Source organism: Oreochromis niloticus, linkage group LG20 (assembly GCF_001858045.2).
Source record: "Oreochromis niloticus isolate F11D_XX linkage group LG20, O_niloticus_UMD_NMBU, whole genome shotgun sequence".
Taxonomy (NCBI): Eukaryota; Metazoa; Chordata; class Actinopteri; order Cichliformes; family Cichlidae; genus Oreochromis; species Oreochromis niloticus.
The window spans coordinates 8,935,384-8,958,464 of NC_031984.2; the positions used below are offsets into that span (position 1 = coordinate 8,935,384).

The 23,081-nt window shown below is 41.9% G+C and overlaps 1 protein-coding gene across 2 annotated transcripts in view; it reads right to left on the reverse strand.

The window, feature by feature from the left end:
- The window catches only part of plxna2 (plexin A2), a 163,846-nt gene that overhangs the window by 9,256 nt on the left and 131,509 nt on the right, over positions 1-23,081 (reverse strand). For both annotated transcript variants that reach the window (XM_019350081.2, XM_005448437.4), the window contains exons 18-27: positions 21,643-21,882; positions 20,702-20,845; positions 19,987-20,221; positions 18,289-18,431; positions 16,855-17,123; positions 9,727-9,793; positions 9,459-9,605; positions 8,622-8,781; positions 7,106-7,209; positions 1,630-1,729 (exon numbers count right to left, since the gene is read on the reverse strand). In XM_019350081.2, the coding sequence (XP_019205626.1) occupies positions 1,630-1,729; positions 7,106-7,209; positions 8,622-8,781; positions 9,459-9,605; positions 9,727-9,793; positions 16,855-17,123; positions 18,289-18,431; positions 19,987-20,221; positions 20,702-20,845; positions 21,643-21,882 (1,609 nt within the window). The remainder of the gene's footprint in view (positions 1-1,629; positions 1,730-7,105; positions 7,210-8,621; positions 8,782-9,458; positions 9,606-9,726; positions 9,794-16,854; positions 17,124-18,288; positions 18,432-19,986; positions 20,222-20,701; positions 20,846-21,642; positions 21,883-23,081) is intronic.

A 23,081-nucleotide genomic window follows, 5' to 3' on the forward strand; every position in this document is an offset into this window, starting at 1 on the left:
ACATGTCTTCAAAGGCCGAGCTGAACAAATAAGCTTTTGCTGCCATAAAGCCACATACCTTTCAAATAAGACCAAACTGCAGCTCTGGAATGGGCACTAGGGACACCAAGGGATGATGTATGCACTTGTGTGCAGGGTGGATTGAGGGCCCAAATCCCATCCTAATCCAGTCACTGTTTTTTTCCCTTTTGCTATTCTACTTTTTTTGTGGGCAGGGCTATTCTCCTACCTGCACCCCAGTCTTTTCCTAACTCCCTGAAACACTAAGCAGTGACCTGCAACCCTTTCCTGCTTGGCTGCAATTCGCAGCTCCCGGACAGAGCCAGTCAGTAGGGGAGTGTGTTCAAGCTGATTTTAAAGCTAATAGGGGGTTCTGGGAGTGTAAATTGAGTCAAGATGCTAAGCACCGAACGTGAAATTGGTATGAATCGATCAGCAGGTGTCGAGGTGCAGCTGTGCCCGCTGTGCCAACCCATGATTGATGAGAGCCAGGATCATGCCAGCAGAGGCTTTGCTCTTTACGCCGTGCACAACCAGCTCCAGTGCCTGAATAGAATATATGGGTATAAAACTCCAAAGAGATCAAATTAAGCTTGACAAGAAACAACCTACATAATGCAGAGAAAGTGACTTTCCTTTTGTAGTTGTACTCTTTTTTTTTTTTTTACATTAGTTTGGTCATCCATCATCTTGCCATCTCTCCCAACAACCTTTACGGTGTTTTGTTCAAAAGAAAGTGATGACTCAGTACGCTGCAATCTTCTAAAGGTCATCATTGAAAATATCGTTACACTTTATTTTTCACAGCACATAAACTAAAGATAATGGCCCATTTTGGAGTATCCATAGGTGTCCACTGTTAACATTTGTAAATAAGCATAATTGGTTGGAAAGATAAGGACGCTGTTAGCTCTTTTTCTGTGTTAGATAGTTTAAAGGCAGCGTTCACCTAGTGCCGATCCTGATAATTGGCTATGCTCACTTATCTTTTTCTGTTTGTGTGAAGTATCATTCACAGAGAATAATTAGCAATCACAAGTTGTGTGCTGCTGCTGTGTGTTTGGCATAGGACCAAATGTTGGCACCCGGCAGCACAAACAACAAGCACATCTAAAGCATGTGAGCACCTGCGTGCATAGGCACTGCATGTACTGTGTGTATGCCCACATGGGCACAAGTATGTGTGCAAATAGCAGCCCAAAATGTCCTGCAGAGAACGTATCTTCATTATAAAAAATATTATAGCCTCAAAACTAAACAATGGCTTTGTCTGTCATTCTCTCTCAGTGTTCTTTCCATACCATCCAACAGAGGTTGGACCTGAACTGTGAGGCAAACTGCAGCATTCACACAGTTGGGGGGGGGGAAGCAGCTAGAACCTCTCTATAGAGAAAAAAAGAGTAGACCATTGCTTTGGGGAGAGAAGATTTCCCTTATCTGAAACAACTAATGTAAAAGTACTTTGATGTCTATCAAAAGCAGCAATAACACTACATCAACATGGATTTAACTGATGGTGAACCCTCACAATCCACCTGTAATTACCTAATATATATGCTACATCAATCAATGCAATCAATGCCAGCCAAAACAAAGACATATAAAGAGCAATCATGTCTAGTGACTCACCGTATCTGCTGATGGAGGTGCGCGATATGCTGGCTGAGGAAGGGATGTTGTATGATGAGGTCTGCTTTGGCACTAAAGCCACCACACAGCGGTCCGACACCTGTGTGATGAGACAAATTTCACAAAAATCAATCTTTTAAATAGAAAAGAAGCATTCCATGTTCATACATGTGCTAAATATCTCTCTATTCCTAAAATAAAGTCCCACTATTCCTTGTTTAAAACCCATTCTCCGGAGAGTTTTGTGGGCCACCATCACATCCTGCGTGTGTGTAATTTATTTATGTATCACATGTTCTCACAAATGTTTCATACCAAAGAGAAGACTACAAATGGGAATGTAGGGGACTGAGTGAACAGTCCCATGAGCAAAACACATCTCAAACCCGTACATCCTTCCCTGTCATATCTGCACTCCCTGCTGTTCTCTACCACAGCCCTGTGGCTTTTTTCGGCAGAGCAGAGTGCTGTGACTGCATGATGGCTGTACTCAACATGACTGTCATTGTCATCACCCTTCACAAACCTTAGAAACATGATGTAAGCTTTGGAACTGGGATAAGATGCTGAGAGAAAGAGAGGAAAATGGAAAAAGAGAGTGTCAGATGGAGAGAGACGGAGACTAGAATGCTGAATGTCTCATCTTGTGTACACTTGACACCACTGGAGAAAAAAAATGGGGTACGCAGGTATAATAATAGCAATAGAGGAGCAGCGAGTCAGAGTCAAAGAGAAAGACGAAGAAAAAAGGCTGTGTAAAAGATGTTGTGTCATGAATAAGAGACAGACACTGGGGTTTGTCCCCACCACCCCACCCCTGTGGTGTGATAGCCTGTGAAAACCTGACATAACCTACATTTGAAAGGACATCCTCAAATGTTTTTTAGAGATCTTACATCAATCTAGTATTATAATTAATGGGTCAAAAAAATGACAGTTTAGTTACAGTTATGTGCAACTAGTGCAGCTACAGCAAAGGACTTTAGTCTGGAAAATGCAAAACACAGCAAACAAAACTGGTGGTTCTTTTCTGAAAACCAAAACAACAAACAGCTTGTTGGCTGGCATTTACAGCTCACCCTAAGGAGGGATTTCTGCTTCAAACCCAGTGAAGAAAAACTGATGAGCCTCTAGTGGAGAAATAAACAAAAGCAAAATGCCAGGCTCCAAAAGGAATACCTCAAAGAATCTATAGAAAAACAGAAAATTAGGATTTTCATTTTCTTTAGCAAGAATGGACCCTTTTGGGCTCTCGTTGGGAAATAAACCACCGGTTACTGGGATGGGCATTTATGGTGTTTTTCCCGTTCTGGAAAGCCACCTTCTCTCATTCGTGTCTTCACCCGTTATTTCCACTTTCATAAACTAATCTCAGCTGTGCTGTTAGCTGGAGTTGCCATCTGGTCTCTACTGAAGAGACACTCGAAAATGGGGATAAAGTCTGGAAGAATCCTCTTAAAGAAGCAGCTCAGGCACCAAGGCCTATTGAAGGGAAATGAAAAATTTGCTTCCTAACCCCCACTCACGACTAGCATCTTCAACTGTCTCTCTCCCTTTTCACCTCTTGTGCATTTTGCTTTCCTAAGCTTAATTTCTATGGCCCCTCCATTTTATAGCCACCTCTTGGCTGACAATCCACGGACCAACTCTAATATACTGACAGCGTGGACTTCCGTAAAGTTTGCACCGCTATTCCTGTGATACATTTTCTCTTGGGAGCATGAAATAGCTTCTCTGCACCCCCTCCTTCCACTCCCTCCATTTCTCTCTCTTTCTCTCTGCTTTTTATGGCTGACATAGAGGCTAGAGCAGAGATGGGTCCTTGTGATAGTAGTAAATGATTGAAGGCGTGCAGATTCGCCCTTCAGGGATAATCCAGCGTGGGGCTGATAGTGGGCAGGTGTGATAAGGGCTGTGGGCCCTGCCTGTGATAAGACCTTCCATTAGACAGTACAGAGTGGACCAGACAGCAGAGAGTGGTCATCCTAGATGTTTTTTTTCCTTTTTCCCCCCTTCAGCCCTCCCCACACAACCCACTGTTCTGGTCCAAGCCTGTTACCCCTTGGTATCCCATCTCGTCTGGACTGATGCCCTCAGATCATGATGCTTATCACACCTTCGGACTCTGCCCACTAGGTTGGAAACACATAATCTGTGCATGTTTGTTGTCAGAACTGAAAAAACATGAAATGGGCTATTATATGCAAAGATTTCTTTCTTGGATGGCAACAGGAAAAAAAACTTTAATGCAAATTTCCATTACTTTATAATGGCATATTAGTTCTTACAAATATTTCGGCTATAAATAGACAATAGTTTTCCTCCTAACCAACTTTTATATTCCAACTTGACAGTCACAGCATTAGATTAATGAGCACACAGAAAAATGAGCAGTATCTGTTGTGTCTGAGGTTGTTGAAAATAGCCTAAATGCCCCAAGTCTGCAATCTGGGTAACCGGACTCTACTGGTGTGGTTATCAGTCTCTCCTCTTCCTACTCCTTCACCACAGAGGAGGACACACAGAGGTCACCACTCAGGCTACAAAAACTTTTAAACCGCCCTTATTTTAGCATTTTTAGGAAGAAGCAGTATGGCAAATACTTCCACTATATTCAAGGGAAAAAAACAGTCCATGCATTTGCCCCACAATTGGATGTGGAATAATATCATCTACTAAATAACCTTGTTGTCAAACATAATCAAAGTAATTGAGTGCAGCGTGCACAGGGAACAACATGCTTGGCCTGTCTGCAATTTGAATCATGGGGAAAAACAACTCTGGCTACAGCTCATGATAATGCTCACTTTATGAATTGTCAGTGCTGCCTTCAAGGACTTCAATTTGTCAAATGTCTGATTCATATAGTTCTGACTCTTTAATTCTGTTTATTAACTATCCAGCAGCTCCCCACCGCCCCATCTTTGTCTTAAAATGACAAAAAGGGGGGGTGGAGGAGGAAGAGAACGAGAAGAAAGTGTCAGAAGAGCTTCTCTTTGACGATGAGGAAGATTAATTAACAAAGCAAAACTGAAATCAACCCCCAAAAAACAAAACACAAAAACCATTATCCAAAATATTTCATCTCATCTTCAGTTTGGATGAGTACAACCAAGAGAAATGAGAATATATACTGTTGTATATATTGTGTTATAGTGTGCTTCTATACTCTTTAAACCATGCAAGAAAGAGTAAATAAAAAATAAAAATAAAATAAAATAAAATAAAATAAAAAAATACAGAAATATTGGAAAGGTTAGAAGAAGGGGTTTGAGTTCCCTCCCTATGAATCCAAAGGTGATGAACAAGGATTCTGAACTCATTTTCAGTGTGTACATTTATGTTTTTAATTTTAGAGTGGTTGGGAAATGAGGGGGAAGGCAGGGAGGGTGCAATTCCACATTCTGGTTGTGTAAACCATTATTTCCCATGTGGCAGAGTAAATAGCCAATGGGGTTTCTTGGGTTGCTGTGAGCCCTATGAATTTTAATGCCTCTGTCTAGTCCCTGTGTCTCTGCTATGAGAGAATTAGCAAATACTTGAGCTGATGTTCAGACTCACTTTGTATATTTCAGACCTTTCACTATTTCCTGCTTACCTCTTCCCATTTTTTCTTCAAACATTTCCCGTCAGTCTGGGGCCTAATGAGCTGAGCTTCCTTGTTTTCATATATAGCCAGATGTGTTGTCACAGCTGCCAATGCAGTGCCATGATGTGTGACACAAACACACACAAGCTCATACACAGGGGACTATTGCCAGCTCATCAAAACAGCAATGAAGTTTCAAAGTCGTTCCATCCTACTTTGATCCCTTCCACCACCGACTGCCTAATGGTGCACTGCCCCGTCTCCTCCTCTCCTCCCTCGCTGTGTTGCCCTGCACTCTACATGGCGTACACTACTGGGCCTTCCATTCTAGGCACGTTCTTACATCCATAATCAATAGCAGTCAGAACTGCTATTGAGCGAGTAAATAAGTTAAATGGCCACACACATGTCGCTGTGTGTCCTGTTGCATCCCTTGGCTAACGATGGCAGGCAAACTGTGACAGAAAGAACTTGAAAAACAACAACAACCACAACACAGGCACATTTTTGGTGTGGAAGCAAACATACTGAACTGCTTTATCAAGGATGAAAGCACTGCAGTGACCAAGAGGTAGGCAGAGCATGAGAGGAAGGCAGAACAAAAGTGAGTGGGGAAAAAAGTCTAGGGAAAAGGAGATCTTATTGCTTGTTAGCGAACCAGAAGAAAATAGAAAAGGGAAACGGCTAAGGGCAAAATGCACACAAAGCAAATATGTAAGTAAATAAATACATAAATAAAACGTGGCAAAGGGGAGATAAAGGTGAGAACAAAATGGAGGGTGACAAGCAAGGAAAGACAAAGGGGAAAGAAGCTGCATGGTGCCAAGTCCTGTGTGAAGGACACTGTGATGTGTCCCATCTTCTAATGACTCCTACATCTGTTAAATTATTCTGCTTGTTCATCTGGGGCAAGAGTTCAGATTGACCCCCTACTGTGAGGGCTTGAGCCCCCCCACCTCGTAGCCACTTTCTGCTTCTAGATGCAGATGTGTCTCCTTTCCCCATGGTCCCAATTTTCAAATCCAGCCAAAGCTGCATCCCAGCTCTTAAGCAGGTAACCCAGAATCAAACTTCATGCAGCCTTTAAACAGACTGTCCCCCCTTGACTGGCTAATGAGAGCTGACTTAGGATGCAAGATTCATGACCTGCGGAGATAGTCTTCTCCTTCTGAATTGCCTGTTTATTTCTTTATTCCTTTTGTTCCTCTTTTATTATTTTATCTGTGGCTTCCACTAACCCCGTCTTGTTTTTTCCCCCTCTTTGTTTACAATGTCAACAGCCTTAAATTTCCCAGAAAAAAAAATGCAGAACTCTCCTTCTCAGAAAGCCTCCTCTTTAGCGGCCTCCATTTCTCTTTGTTAAACAGAGGGCAACAGGTTCGCCCATGGGCTCTCAAATTGTGGGGTGTGAAAGGAGGTTCCAGAACTGAAGAGACAGAAGCAGGCAGTCACAGCGGGACTAATTGTTGCCAGCATAGAAGTCAGAGAGCGACAGAGAGAGGGGAAAGAAAGAGAGGGAAAATGAAAGAGGGAGAGATGCTTTTCCTCCCCACTAGAGCAGCTTCATCTCTCCAGGGAGGAGGGAGAAGTGTCAACTGAGATGCTGAGAGTTCATCTCTCCTGCCACCTGTACAGTAATTGTCCTCTATTCTGTGAGTCACTTGGATTACACCAGGCATGGGCATGCAAATGAGGGGTTGAAAATTGGCTGCCTAAAAGTCAAGAGCAGGAAACATCAAAGTTTGCCAAAGTGTGCGGCACAATTTGAATAGTAAAATCCACATCAGAAATGGAACTGAAATGAGACGGGGGGTTTTTAAGATGTAAAAAGCAAAGTTTGAGAGTGATTACGAGGAATGTTGCTCTAAAGCATTTGTGTGTGTTTACCTGGTAGTGCATGAGAGTGTTGAGTCTCTTCCAGTCATTTTCAATCTTAGTTGTGATGTCTTCATCTTGCAACACCACACGAGCCATTCGTCCCTGGCGCCATTCTGAAAGCGCAAAAAACACAAATACTGAATTATGAACAACTGCATAGTGCAAATTATACATCATAGTGAGCCATGTATTTAAAACCATATGTGGAGAATGCTGTGAAGTTACATAATATTGGTTTATGCAGTGTTTCCAGAGATGGCTCCCGTGCAGGGCAACTTTGAATCCCTATGACACTAAACCAAACTCTTACCTTTCAGTTGGTGAAATGTAACCTGCTTAGAATAAAAGTACTCTACAACCACACACACTCTCACACACAAGTGAGTAGATATCAGTAGCCTGTATTCTTGTACGGCTCTCGGCATACGCGCTCCTCTCACAGACTTGGATTGACACGCATCTTAATTAAACATTACACACGAACAATTGCAAGATGTATATTCAGGCAGGCTGCACACTTTAATTGGTACTTGTGTCACTTACGCAGCAGTTGGCCCATCAGGGTCAGAAAAAAAGAAGAGGAGAGCAGACAAGACAGGATGAAAAAAAATGAGCAATGAGAAAATCACCTCCTTTCAAAGGAAAAAAAATAGGAGGTAGGGGTAACAGGTAGAGATTATAAGCACTGTGGGAGGGCAGCAGCTGACAGGTCATTGTGGGGTAATGAAATGATAAGTATGCTAAAAGTGGAAAGCGGATAGCCACTGTGGGCCTCATACTGATAGTGATCATCAAATTGCTTCTCGTTCACTAAGTTCTATGACTTTGTGCATCCACCAGATGATCACATGATATTCCTGTCTGACATAACATACTCCTCAAACCCTCTAACCTACACTCAAATCTCCAGATAAAGCTCAAGAACAAAAGACGCTCTTATAGAGATGCAATTATTTTTGAGAGGGAGGCAATAGATGCACTGAGAGCGATATTGTGGAGTGATGGATGGTATGCAGCAAGCTGTGTTGTTTTTCTCCTCTTCATGCATATGAAGAGAAAATGAGAGACGGAGAGAAATAGGAGGCAAGGTATGGAAAGGCGAGGAGGGAAATGGCAGTGGCGCTGGTTTGCCATTCTGCCAGCTCTTACTTGTGTTGGCCACTCAGCCACATCATAAACACAAACACGCACACACAAAGACGAGCCCACTTCTCTATCTCGATCTACTTTGTCTTATTGGCGCTACCAAACAGTAAAAGCTGCCAGACGGAGGGATGCGCTGCATACTGTCAGTCAGTTTGATAGAAAGCCTGGCAGCAGTACACTGAAGCTGGTTACCTGGCTGGGCTGCTAGAACACAGCTTTTATCACACTAATGCACCAATAATCTGTACACATGGCTAGGTTTTCTCTGACTGATACATTAATCTGTGGGTGTGAAGGACTTTACACCTGCCAGCTGCATCTGTGAGTGTTGTGTGTGTTTGTGTATTTATTTGTGCTCGGGTGCGTGTTTGCGCCCTACCGAGGTCCATGTCGACAGCACGTGGCCGCTGAGAATAGGGCATGTTCTTGTAAACAGCATCCAGTATCTTCTCCTTCACTTGGGTGATGGTGTCACAGTTCAGCACCTTTACTGGAATCTCTGGACTGTTTTCATTGTCTGGGTTCACACAGTTTAGGATCTGGAGTGCAAATAAGGGAAAGAGAAGAGGGGGTGAGGGGATGAAATATCAAAGAAAAGGAAAACGTGAGAGCAGAGCAAAAAGCTTGAGGTGTCCTGTTACTTGCTGGACTTTGGTCCAGCTTGAAGCTTTGCCCTCATTAGAGTCTCCTCGGAGCATGGCAGGAGCTTTGAAAAACCATTTCCGCTCTTGCTGGCATCCTGAAATCTAATTTCACACCTTCGGCGGGACACCAATTTCCAGCTCTGCCGGGGTGTTAGCACGTAATGAGCCAAATTCCCAGTCAGAGCAATCAGAGCATTGTCATGTCACATGCTGACTCCGTGAGTGCTTTTTTCTCTGTGCATTTGTCTGTGTATATAGAGGGCTATGTTTGGTGTGTTCCAGTCTCCACAGCCACCCACTCTGATGTTGGGCCAACACCGGAGGTAGTGAGATAATTAGTTAATTTTCTTCCTGCACTAGAATGAAGAACTCCAACATAGCAAACATGACTATGACATCTTAAAATCTGATTTATTGTTTGGTATATTGGAGTCTGTGTGTCTGTGCATCCTGTGAGCAGCATTTTAGCCACAATCGAACTTAGACGTTTCTTAGTCAAGCACAACCTGTACTTCTGTATGCCTTTGAGCCAGTGTGCAAAGTTCCTGTGAGGCTGGTGAAGTGTGACTTACCAGGGTTTTGTACTCGATTTGTTGGCGGATGAGCTTGTCTTCACTTAGGGAGTAACGGGCCTCTCCAGTGATAGCGTCGATGGGCCCCTTTTCCATCTGCTGCTTGATGGCGCAATACAGCATGAACAGAGGCTCCCCAGCACACTCCTGCACACACAGAGACAAATCCACAGATTCGCAAATGAGAACAGCATGTAACATCAGATTTTTCAAGAAAGTTTAATGATATCAAAATAAATAAAACAAACTATCATTGTATTGGACTAACCTTGAGGAACTTATGAAGGAGGAAAGCGAACCAGTTTGTCAGCATCTTCTCTGCAACCGATTCTGTCCTGAAAATGCATTAAAAAAAAGTCAAAATGTTACTTTTTTGAATCTTATTTCAAAACTTTTAGTAAGAAAGAGTTTAATATTTCAGGAAGTTATAAGGTTATAAACTTCAGGGAGGGTATCTTGACATCCCTGACCACAGACAGACATCATGGATGTCAGTCTGTGGTCACAGTGAGTGAACAGAGCAGATCACAGAGCGGGCATTTGTGCATGTACGTGTATGGTCTGTGTGTATGTGTGTATGTGTGCATGATTGAGTATGCATGAGTGTGAGCCAATGTGTGCGAGGTTGATTATTCACGTGTGGTTCAACACAGTGGGACATCAGCAGCTGTGACAAGCCTCAGCTGTTGAGAGAGACGAGTGCTGTCACTGCCAGGTAACGCCTGATCACAGCCAAAACGATCTCCTCTCCTCTCATTTCCTCTCTTCTTCCTCCTCCGCACCTCCTCTCCCTTCCCAGTCAATCACACAGGGGGTACAGCGTACTGCCGGGCTTGATTGGGCATGAAAAAACACAAGTGTGCAATGACCCCTCGACTATTTCTATCACAGAGAACATGAGAGGACAGTGTATGACTCCTTTATGATTTCGACTCATATCTTTCTCTGAATGCCAGACAAACATCCTCCCACTGCCTCATTAGCACCATCACGGGACACTAGTGAAGCAGAAGCTGCACTTAAAGAAAAAACAGAATCCAGCCAGGTGGGAATGGTTAACGAGCATGAAGCATAGATGAAAGGGTTAGTTCTGGGTGGACAAGCACCTGAGATGAATAACAACAAGTAGCTTCCACCTCATCTAGCAAAACCGCTTCTACCTTACTCTGTTGTTATTTGACAACTGCACAAGGCTTCCTGCGAAGAGATTTAAAAATGCTACCTGGAACACACCGATACCAAGCTGTTTTGGAACAAACTGTTTTTTTAACAGCTAGCTTTTGGCCTGTATTATTGTCAGTGTCATTCCTCCTGCTAGCTCTAACATAGCTACTACAAACACTAATCACAAGTTAACATGCCATGGTAAAGTGCCCCATAGACTGCACTGCTGTTTGAAGCCTGCGATTGTCACCTGGCCGTGAATGATCACTGCCAGTCAGTCTGTCCATGAGCATTGCCAATTTAAATGACAGTGCAGTGGAAAAAAAATGACCCTCTTAATTTAGCAGGAAATTACTGTGATTACTCTGGTGGATATGATGGAAGGTCTTTATAGCATACTGTGCTGAACTGGGGATTAGCTGGAATCGGAGCAGCCAGGTATTAAAGACAAGTTAGAAGGCTTCCGTCTCCTCAATAGTGCTAGGCATGATTATACCTATTCAGGCTCTGAATGGACCTGAAGGGAGATTATGACTATTGTGGAGATAATTGCGTTAAGTCGTGTTTGAAGGCTATGAGCAAGAGTCTGGGACCAACGCAGAAGTCCCAGCAGGATTGTGTGAGCCAGCGAGGTTACAAGAGCCAACAATTTAGTCAGTGAGACGAGATAAAGCGTCAGTCATTCTTTCTCTCTCATTAAATTGAGATTGAATGAGGTATTGGTCTATTTTTTACTTGCAAATACAAAACTTTCCTTCAGCTCCAGGACAGAGGAGCAGAGGTTATATTTTGTTTTGAATGATGTGCGGTTGAGTTGTGATGTTGTCTTCCACGCCTGGAGGCTATTCCCCTGCCAACGAGTGCTGGCCAGTCTATTGGCAGCTTGTTGAGAGGATGGAGACTTGTGTGACAGCTTATTTGAAGTGTGATGTGCCAGCGGGGGGAGCGTGTACATTAGTTCACCCAGTTTCAGGTACAGGATGAGGGAGTAAACAATGCTGAGGAGCTGAAAGTCTGTGTGTGTGACAATGCATTCTCTTTGGGGGAAAACATACAAGCTCTACTGTTCTGTCCTCTTTGTTATTCCATATACATACAGTACTGTGCAAAAGTCTTGCACCACTTATTTATGGAAAATAAGTGCACTGATTTACTGAAATATGTAGATATAAATGGAAATACAATATATAAGGCAAAAATAGAGATTGTGCAACTCTACCAAGCTTGAAAGTGTTATGACCACCTTTATTCTTCAGCACAGCCTGAAGTCTTATGCAGTCTTTCTCATAGTTTCTTTATGTAGTTCTCTAGGCTTTTTGAGGACATTCCACTGGTTGTTGGCTGCTTTTTGTTGCATTCTCTGTCCAAATGATCCCAAACCATTTCAAATATGTGGAGCTTTGGGCTTTACGGAGGCTAATCCATGACTGACGGGGTTTAATTTTTCCGGTTTTTCTATCCAGGTATGCTTTTACTGCATTGGCAGTGAGTTAGGGATCACTGTCATGCTCAAAAATTTGTGTTATGTCAATCATATGCTTTTTTGTTTGCAGTCCTAAACCATGACAGAGCCTCCACCGTGTTACAGATGGGTGTGGACATCTACTGTTGTACCTCTCTTCTGACCTTGACTATATTTATAATCATATTATAATTAAAATTGGTTCTTTGCTAAGTTTTCTGTTATGTGTGTACACAACACTGGTTCATCCTTGGGGTTAGGTGCCCTTTTGAGCTTGAATGAGTCATAGGTCAGTGTTGGTTTAACAAAAACACATTCCTCTGAAAATGGAAAACTTTGAAAGACCTGCAGAGAGCCTGAGGAACTGTTGCTTAAGGCCACTTAAAACTATAAGAAAAATCTGGCTCTTTGGAAGCAAAATACCAAGAAATAAGGGGTGGCTCAAGACTTTTGCACAGTACTATATCTACACAACAGAGAGAATACATACATAGAGAAAGACAAAGTATTTCTCCAAGGTTTAAAAAAAAGTAATTTGAAAACATAATAAGGATCCATAAGAGCCTGAGGCTGTGTTTTCATGCTGAATAAACTTAAATGTATTGTGGAGTTTTTTGGACAATACTCCAAATCCCTCTGTAATTGCCCTCCTTCCTCTACAAGAATTCACCCCTCTTTATAGCCCCCCCACCCCATGCTTACCATGTGCCCCTCCCTGCCTGTATGAGACTTGAGTGTGTTAGAAGTTAATGGAACCTATTAAGTATTTTAATAAGCTCAGCAAGTCTCGAAGAAGGAAGTCAAATAAAGCCTTTGTGAGGGGGCTGTGCTGACTCCCCTTTAATATCTCTTCACTTGAATGCCGGGCGGGGGGGAGCCCTTTGTTCTCCTCCTTCTCCTTCCCTTCTTGTCCTCCTTCTCATCTGCCTCCACTTCCTTCTTTCTATTAATTGAGTTTCATTAATGAAGATCAGGATTTCATTATCCCACATAGTGCTTAAGACAGGCCCCATCTCTGGTCTCCTAATGGCAGCTAGGGTGGACTGGGGGGGGCTATATTAGCAGCCAGTGAAATGTCTTTCAGTGAAACTAATGCCAAACACAATACTCACTCTCTTAATAATGCTGTACTCCATTGCTCTGCATGGGCGGAAATCTCATTACAAAAACGCGTAGGAGAAAAATAATACAAGATTGAAAAGTCTCAAGGTGATAGAAGCAATGTTCAGTAATTCCATTAAAAGAGCATTATAAAGAAGAGAAAGTGAAACTGGGTAAAGCAAGAGGCTTTGAGAAAACTTATAGATGGAGACAATGGAGAAGAGATTTTAATGCATAAAAAAAGCACGTTTTGATAGGGGTCATTTAATGTGTAAAAGTCTGAGAAACTGGAGGGGCAGAAAGATGGCCAGAGGACAAGGTACATATAGAGAATGGGAGAACTGGAACGATAGGGCACAGAGAGAACGTGAACACAAGAACACTAATGGTGGTAAATACAATCCAAACAATATGGGGTGCTTCATCAACTCCACTTAGCGCACTGAAGAGTGTTAAAATCAAACACAAAGCTTAGATATCACTTTCAAAAAGCTTTTAGGCAAACGAAAGTGACTGTGAGCCAAAATCATTCCTTATCAAGACAAAGACAACAGACGGTATTTGAAATCTTTAAATACCAAACAAACAGGAGTTTCTCTGAAAAACAAGCCTCAAAAGAGCACGAGTGCACCCCCCAAATATGATTCCAGGAACTTAACTGACTGGGGATGATATATGCTGCATAAATGCAAGATAATGTACAATGGGCTATAATTTGTTTTCACTAGTCTGATATGATTGATGGTAAAATGGGGCCCGGCACTCTGCTGAGCTTTAGAGTAAAAAGTGAGTATATGGCGCATTGCAACTGGTGTATAAGATTTCCAAATTCCCCCCTGGCTTTCAGAGACATTCAACCTACCATCAAACTTTCTCAGTGACAAGAGCTGTGTTGTATTCCTTTCAGCTACAATGAGGTTAACTACTTCCTCAAATACTGCAGATGGCAATGGTTTACTTTTTATGCTTACTCTGCCAAGAGGCATGTCACACGGATTCATTTTAAGTCTGTGACATAATTCTTTAACCCATTCAGTGTCAACTTCTTCAGGGGAAAGATCAGAAATATTTTTTTTAAATTGCTAGCTGCATATTTATTAAAGTTATATACATATTAGTCCATATATCGTCAAGTCTACTGTTAGTAAATGCACCATCAGATCTGTGCAGACACCTTACACGTTTGAGGAAGAGGGCTGTTTCTTTAACATGCTGTTCCATTTAACCCACCTTTAAACCTGCACACTTAGCAAGAAAGCTGCATACCTTAAAACTGCACAAGGATATTAATTAATTAACATTATCATTCCCAATGTAGTGTAGATAGGGCATCAGCAATTAAATACTCAAATATAGAAAACATGCTATCTGGAGATAATCTCGCCGTGTGAGAGAGAATATTTGAGAGGACTAGAGAAATTAGCTGTAATGGAGGCAGAGGTGGTGAGAAGTAAGAGGAGGTGCGGTGTCAATGCTAATCAGAGCCTGCTTTTACAATCAGCATCTTGAACGTGCTGCAAACATAACTTGGAAATTTATCTGTGGAAAGACTTGCAAACCTCGGTATAATCTGCTCAATTAATAGTCTTATTAGTTGTTTAATTAGAATTCCACACCTGACACCCCTCCTCCCTTTTTTTCTGTGCAAAAGCTAGTAACAGCATGGTGCTCCAGCTTCCCACACAAACTCACTGCACAGATAACAGCTCAGTTTGATGACAAAACTGTGCATATATACTGTACCTGCTGTGTTTTGTAGTATAAATATACACTACAGTATATAGCTTTCATACTCTGAACACATCTAACTGTAAAGTTTTAAATGTTCCCTGTAGAATTTTCACAGACATCTTTTATTAAAATACCTGTACATGCGCACATAAACACACATACACTTTTGATGTCAGATATGTGCATATGGCATACCAGCAACTGCATGCTTTAATAAACAACAATTTGAGCATGATAGCTACGGAAATACGCGCTATACCCCAAAAGATACTTGTGCTTCTGTATCATGTATCTGTCCAAAAACAGCTAATTTAGTAAAGCAACAAAACAAAGGGCATCTTAGCTGGAATAATAGCAGGTGTTTCACTAACTTGTTATATGTAATAAAAAAAACTGAGGAGACGTGACAGAAAAAACAGCTGAACGGGAAAATGGCAACAAAGCACAGCCCAGCAGCCTCACTCTACGGCCTGCACAAACACAATTACTGCTTAGAGAAATGTTCAATTTGACTATCATCACAGATGTGTGAGTGTGTTTGAACGTGTGTGTGAGTCAGCTGGCTGGCTTCACGTCGGCTTTTCTCCAAATAGGCAACGAGGAAGACAACAACAGCAAAGAGCCATGTCAAATCAGTAATCCCTTAAATTTTTCATAAAAATGGGGACTGAAATGTAAAAACTATAGGACATTTAGCCCTCCAGGCTGCAAAGGCGGGACCCGAGGATTATGTACCACTGTGTTCCTAATAAGAACATAATGAAACGGATAATGAAAACTTAGAGGTGACATGGAGCCCTATTGTCATGTAAAATAACAGCTTAATCCAGGTCCATTTGATGCTGTGATGCTTTAGTCAATTCCTCTGTCAATATGCAGGGTCTTTTCTATCTGGCAGTAATTTAAGCTCGACTATTAACGGGACTTTTTTTTTCTTTAATAGAAACATTTCTGAAATGCATCTGAAATCAGGAGCACTAACAGCAGAAAAGGGATGCCTGGAAACAAAGCAGCTGCCTGGTCTCACTGTCTCATCTTATTAAGTCAAGTAAACATCGTCAAAATCATGCACAGAGCAGCCAGGCTTTACGAAGGACTGTGACAGACTTTGCACATATTTTTTTAAGCTACTTTGTTTGCCAAAAGCAGCTGCAGAAACCTGAGCCGGAACTTAGTAGGTGTTTAAAGTTTTAACACGTCATTCTAACTTCCCAGAGAAACAATGTATACTTGATACACAGGGAAAAGAAAGTTCAGCTGAACCACTTTTAAATGTTTTATAAAGAGCCTGAGCTTGGAGGATAAGTTAGAGTGACACTGGTATTTAGAGAGAGCGGTGGGAAAGAGGGAAGCTAGGGGGAATGTGGAATTATGCAGAGAACTCAGATGTTGCGCCTCTTGCAAATATTGCATGTTGTTTATCTCATTGTGCTGCAGATGTACAAGTTCCATAACACTAATTACAAGTGTGATTCTGTGAAATGTCTACATGGAAACATGGGGAAATAGGAATGCACAAGAAACATAAGAAAAAGGTTAAAGAACGTACGACTCTAAATCAAAACCTATCCATCTCTCTAAAAACGTTATATGACGCTGCACCTCTTCTGCTAATGAACGTTCTGTTTTTGTTATCTACATAGCTATCAAAGAACAGCATTGCATATGAGGGGATAAACAGTAATGCTGTGTGTTTTTATCCTTTCTGGCTCAATATTATAAAGCTTTGCCAAACAAACAGCATTACCGAGGATTAAGGCATTCTCATTACAATTGTGCATAATAGAGAGGCCTTTGTTTATCTTACTTAGTGCTCATTCATTTCTTCGTTTAACTATTTGAAGCTTTATAATAAGATGCAACAAACAAGTAAGGTTTAAGTTCAGTTGGGCACAATTCCAGTCTTTATATCATGAAGGAACATTATTGCCGTGTTACCTGCGCAGCAGCAGTTTGGGATGGTTCTTGCTCTCCAGGTTGCGGTCAATCAGGTCTGACAGCAGGTGTTTAAGGACATCGGTGGCATACTCCAGTCGCCCTTGAAGGGCAGTCATGATAAGTGAGGCCACATTGCCGCGGTCCCTCATGGAGAAAGAGCGCTGCATTTCCAGTGTTCGGATGAAGGTGAGCAGGAACACTTTGTTGTTGATGAGCTGGCCAAACAGCTTCAGGGCCTTCTCCACGTTCTGCTGGCCATTACCTGACACCTGCACCGAAAAAAGAGGCAACAACAGTGCATGAGGTAAGGCTAATGAGTATCAAGCAGGAATTTGTTTAGTAATACCTTTAATGATACGTTGCTGAAATATTGGTTGAAAAGGTTTGTTGCTCTTTAACTTTCTTTGTGACCTTGCCTCACAAAAAATAAAGATTTTTCCAAAGGCACCAAAATCTTCACTCATGTTTCACCTCAGGCAGATAGAAGCTCTCGCTCATGATGAGTAACTGAGAAGATCTTAATCAATTATTGACCGGGTCCCAGTTAAAAAAAGCATTGTACACCGAGTTAGCTGCCATTTCACTTTCTAATTAAATGTTAAACAAGCTTTCAGGGTAAAACAATCTAAGTAATATTCGCTTTGTACTTGTTTGAGCGCCCATGACTGTTTTTCTGAAGTTTGCATAAAAATATGGGTCCTCTGGCAGGCAATGCCAAATTTATGTGACTCACCAAATGCCACTGCTCTAAGATGTGACATTACATTCCTTTGATCTCTTGCAAACATGGCTAGCCTTACCTGAGCAACTATCCACTTAACTAACTACACCTGACTAGTTAGCCTGACTCACGCTGCCACCTTTAATCTCTACTATGATTAATCTTCTTATCCCTGATAGTTTCATCCTCTGGACACCAGTCTCAACAACATAAAATAAAGTCATTTCCTAGCACTACTCTGGCCCCTCGAAGAGGAGGAAAAAGTGTTAACCAGCCAGTTTTTCCCCCCATTGGAAGAACCCAAAGTTCTGCTTGAGGATTGGGAATTACTCACTTCATTACCCCTCATACTGCAACCACTGGTGGATGAAATAGCCATGTGCTGGGACCCTGTTTTCCATGAGGGAGCTTGCATGTGAGGTGTATATATATATGTGTGTGTGTATGCTGCCCAGCATGACTGACTGTGTGTGTGCGTATGAGACCAGAGTGTAGAAAGGATAGATGGCACACTGGTATCCTTTCCCCCTTCAGCAATTTCCCACTTACGGTTAGCCTACGTGAGAAGTGGTCAGGGCAGACATGCCGTTTGGCTCTCTCTCTTTAGTCCACTTTGTATATTTATGTATTTATTTTAGCTCAGACTGAAGTTCCCTTGTCCTTCCACTCTTTTTTAAAAATGCATCTCTCTCTTGCACTCTGGTCACAGTTACCTCCAGTTCTCTGAGGACAGGATGATCCTCTATGCCGGGGAAGAGGACCCTCATGGCATAGGTTCTGTAATCCAGATAGGGGATACCAGCTCTGTCGAGGTCGCTGGTGAGCTCATTGATGTCTGTCTGTAACTCTGCAAAGGCTAGAAGAGAAGGAAGGCAGAGAAATGAGACAAGTTGAAGGGAGCGCTTGTGAAAGGCATCCTGAAAATAAAACTGTTATTTAATCCCCAAGGACCAAATATGTGAATCCTTCTTATCTTCATGGGGCTTACTGCTGCTATGATGAAGATGACAGAAAGCTCAAGATAGTCTTCATGTCAGAGGAACTCAATATTTTACATCTCTCTCCTAAAAAAATAGATCTCTCTCTCGCTCCCTCTTTTACATTCACTTTTCACACACATATACACACACACCTCCTTTTCTTACTCATTTTTATCTACCACCCAGTAAATTGGCTGAAGCAAAGGCCCCAAAGAGTGTGGCATCTCAGTGTGAAGCTGCAGGTGAGCACTAGTTAATTGGCTCCATCCTGACTGACTCTGGTTCAAGCCCACGGCTCTGTTGCTTTGCTTCGCCGCCCTTGGGGAGGCTCCCTGCCTGCAGCCTATCACAGGAGCAGCAGTCGTCTCCTAAAACCCTCCTCAAAACCCCACCATCTCTAACCAGTCTTAGCCCTCACCTCCTGGTACCAAAGTCCCCTGTGACACATTGGTTTACACACCAACACATGGACTCACAGTGTATATATACACTCATAAGGAGGAACTCTGGTAGCTATCTAAATCCACCCCGCGGGGAAGTACTCGCCAGGCCAGTGCTAATGGTTAAAACATTAATCTTCTTCTGTCCCAAGGCTACCTGTGTATGATTCCCTCTGTTTGCCTACTCTATGTGCCCGTCTGTCTGTATCTGTCATTCGACCATTGTGTTCTATTACTACATAATAACATTGGGGCAGCTGATCAGGGGTGGCTGGAGGGGATAAGTAATAAGGTCCCCTCTGGCTGATGAAATCGCCTCAACACTGTCAGACTTAAACCTCGCTTTTGCCACAGACTAGCTAAAATAACCCCAATGATAACAGCAGGAGCAATCAGCAGTGTTTATTTCAAAGTAGCGATGTGGAAATGATGTGACGCTCACATCTACAATAAAACTAGAGCAATCAGTGCTCACTTTTGTTTTAACATATCATGGTTACAAAAATATATACAGACAAAAATGGTAAACACAAACACCTGCTATGAAAACATGACTGTAGAATTACAGCATAATTTGAAATACAGTTTGCACGTTTGTGCATCTCATATCTAATGTGTGTTTGGCTGCAGTGTGGTTAGAGTTCATGTTAGTTTGCATGAAAAATCGCTTCCAGCATGCAAACTAGAAGGCAGAAAGAAGTATACGGATTTACGCCATGATGAAAAAGGTCACATAGAGGGCTAAATTAGTTAATCTTTTGTGATAAATAACAAGGATGACCCAGATTTGAAGAAATGTTTACAGAATTACTTAAAACATGCAGATAGCTTGGAATTGATTTGAGTATGTAACATACACATATTTATGCTTTTTATTTGTTTTGAGTGATAAAGAAGCCTATTGGTTAAGCAAAGCACTTAACCAACAGTCTGCTGCACAGTGCTGTACCAACTCTGTATCTACTGTAAACTCTACTATTCTAACACTAACCTTCTTTGCACTCTAGGGCAACTCGTGACTCCAGGTTGTCCATTTGCATCTGCAAGCGCTTAAGGGTCAGATCATTTTCACGTGATTTTCGCTTGTAGGCGATCAGGACGAGGATGACGATGATAAGGAGAAGACCGCCACCTGCAGCGATGCTAACAATGGCCGGAAGGGTCAGCAGGCTGTCAGACATGATGTGCACGGCACCTGGAGATACGTGAAGACCACCTACTTGAACCTGTCAAGAAAGGCAAGAGTCACAATGAGAATGTTAAAACTAGAAGAGCGATTGAAAACATGCAGTTGAGCTGTCTGTTACATGATTGTTGTTTTACAGAAATGATTAAGCCAACCAAGTATTGAAAATTTGACCAAAACCTTTTCAAATATTGTCTGCTAAAATTGCCTCCAAATACATGACCACTTATATAATCACGCTGAGAGGGAAATAGTATGAAGATTGCACTCAATAAGCAAGTGGGTAACTAAGAATAATTGCGGTGGCTTCTGGCAGAACCTCCTGACATGTAGAGCACAACCATGCTGCTCTCGCTTTGACCCCTTTTCTTCAGCTGAATTAACAATGATGAGAACACAAATAATAGAGTTTAGAGGTTGACTTTTATAAAGAAGAAATTGCAAATACAGGGATAAATGGAAAGTAAGTTGGAAAGAAAGTTAGGGCCATAACAAAACACCAGAACAGACCAGTACTGACCATGACTTTGTATTGCCCAGTGAGGTTGGGAGGCTCGCACAGCAGCTGGCTCTCAGACACAGTGACAGAACAGGGAGTCTCTCCTATTAGTACTGTGTAGTTAAGCTTCACCCCTCCTGATGCTGGAGGAACCAGGTTTCTGCCCTGTGGGCATAGAGCAATGAACAGAGGGGTGTAAAATTAGAAGATAAACACACACATCAACAAAAATCAAACATTTTTTTTAATGCACAACACTGATATGTCACCTGAATACAGTAAAAATTAAATCCCTAGGTTTGGGCACAGCTGCCACTAAATAGGATTCCATACCAAGATCAGACAGGCTGATGTATTTTACAGCGGGAGCAGCTGGTAATCAGGAAAAAGGATCCAAATATATCTTTTAACACATTCCTTGCTCTCCATTCTATCGGGCAAAAAATACCAGTAAAAACCCCAAAACATACATCTAACTGTAATTACTATACAAACATAATAATGACTGAGTGAAAAAGGAATTAAAATCTTTCCCAAGGATATTATTTCATTATATCTTTCATTTTTCTAAGTAAAAACTTTAATTGAGTTGAAAAATGTCTTTTCCAACAGTGACCTGGCCAAGAATGGAGCAGAGATTGTACCAATTACAAATGCAGGCAAACAGGAAGATGCAACAAAAGGGTGAACACAATCTCCAGAGGGGTTCACTACAAAGGAAGTTCAACAAAGCTTCAAAACATCTATGAAAGCGAATGCCGATTTTTGATTTTTTACACATGCAAGCATCCAGATAATAGGACTTGTATATAAAAAAATCAACTAGAGAAAAACTTATAGGTATATGGAAATGACCACTTAGCAGAATACGAATGATAAATATTATGATAGGTCTACATTTGTGGCTTTAATCCGCAGATCCTATGCAGATTTAAATGTATACAAATCTGCAATTCCTTTACCTTGAGAATGATGGGTGAGCCTGGTTTTTGCTCAAGGATGCCTGTGGTGCTGAGCGGTTCAAAGTAGGGGTTGGGGTAATAGAGTAGGTTAGTGTTGTTGTAGACCAGCAGCGCTTGGACGTTGTTGAAGATGAATCCAAACTCGTCTGCATGCTTCACGGTGTCCAAACCTGGATGGTACTCTGCCATCAAAGAAGGAGCAAAGCAGCTCATGCTGGTGGTGTTCAATACTTTACACACCTGGAGAGAGTGAACGAAGAGAAGAGAAAAAAATGTTATGAAGAAACTTTAAACTTTCTGTGATGCTACTGGGGATGTGTTGCACTGAAACAATCAACGCATCACGAAATGATAGCCTGTGGCCCTTTAAATGAAAGAAGAGTTGCAATTCAGTCATCCAGAATAAACTTGGACAGCTCAGAAAAGCTATGATTTCTCTTTTTTTCCCTGGTCCTATAATCTGCTCCATCCTCTGTGTTCTGTAACCTAAAGTGCGATCCTAACTGAAACACATTGGTTTCAACATGAACCCTGCAGCGTGCTCACCAGCCTTATAATTGACCTATAAAGGCCAAATACTTTTCAGAAAAATAGAATTTATTTTCTGTCATTAAATCCATCTTTATTGTAGAGGAAGCCTCTATAAAATTGAAAATAAATTGCTCCAACAGCCTCACTAAAAAACACTGCAGGCCAACAACCACAAAAGGATGGAGGCATTTCTCCTCTGTCTCCTCTGGAAGAGGTTGAGCTATGGGTCTTTTATTACTTCTCTCAAGTTTGCCCAGATGAGAGGCCTGTTTTCCATCCATCCTCCCCGTCTCAGCTCTAGAGGGAAGGGGAGAGAGGATTGATTGCTGCACAGCACTCTGCTCCGAGAGGTTTTTATCTCCTTTCACTCCCTCCCAGCTCTCTCTCTGGGGAAGAAACTTAATTAGAGGTAAATATCATCAAAGGTGGTGAACGCTAGCGAGTACCACGCCTCCTACCTGTTGTCTGGTGCTCCAGAGAAAGCCAGAAAGATCGATGCAAACTCATTCTGTGTAGGGTACACCAATTGGATTTTGCCAGCATGGTGCAAGCTAAGTTGCAGGAGTGTGATTGCAGAGGTGGAAGAAGGGACTGGCATCTTTATTTAGTTTGCCCTTGGAAATAGACTGAAGATTGTGTTCACTATGTAGCCTTGAATCTCATTCTTAAAATAAATTCAGATACAACTTGGACAAACCGTGCCTAAAAATGCAACTAAGGATTCAAATAATTGATTATCTCTTTTTATCATTTAGCCCATCTAAAATCAGAAAATGATACAAATGACTGTCAGAAGTTGAGCGCAATGAAAAGCGACATGTTCTGGGGTCTGATGAATAGTTTAAACCAAATATCTTTGGTTTGCAGCAATAATGATACAATAATAAAAAGTGAAAGCGGCAAAACTC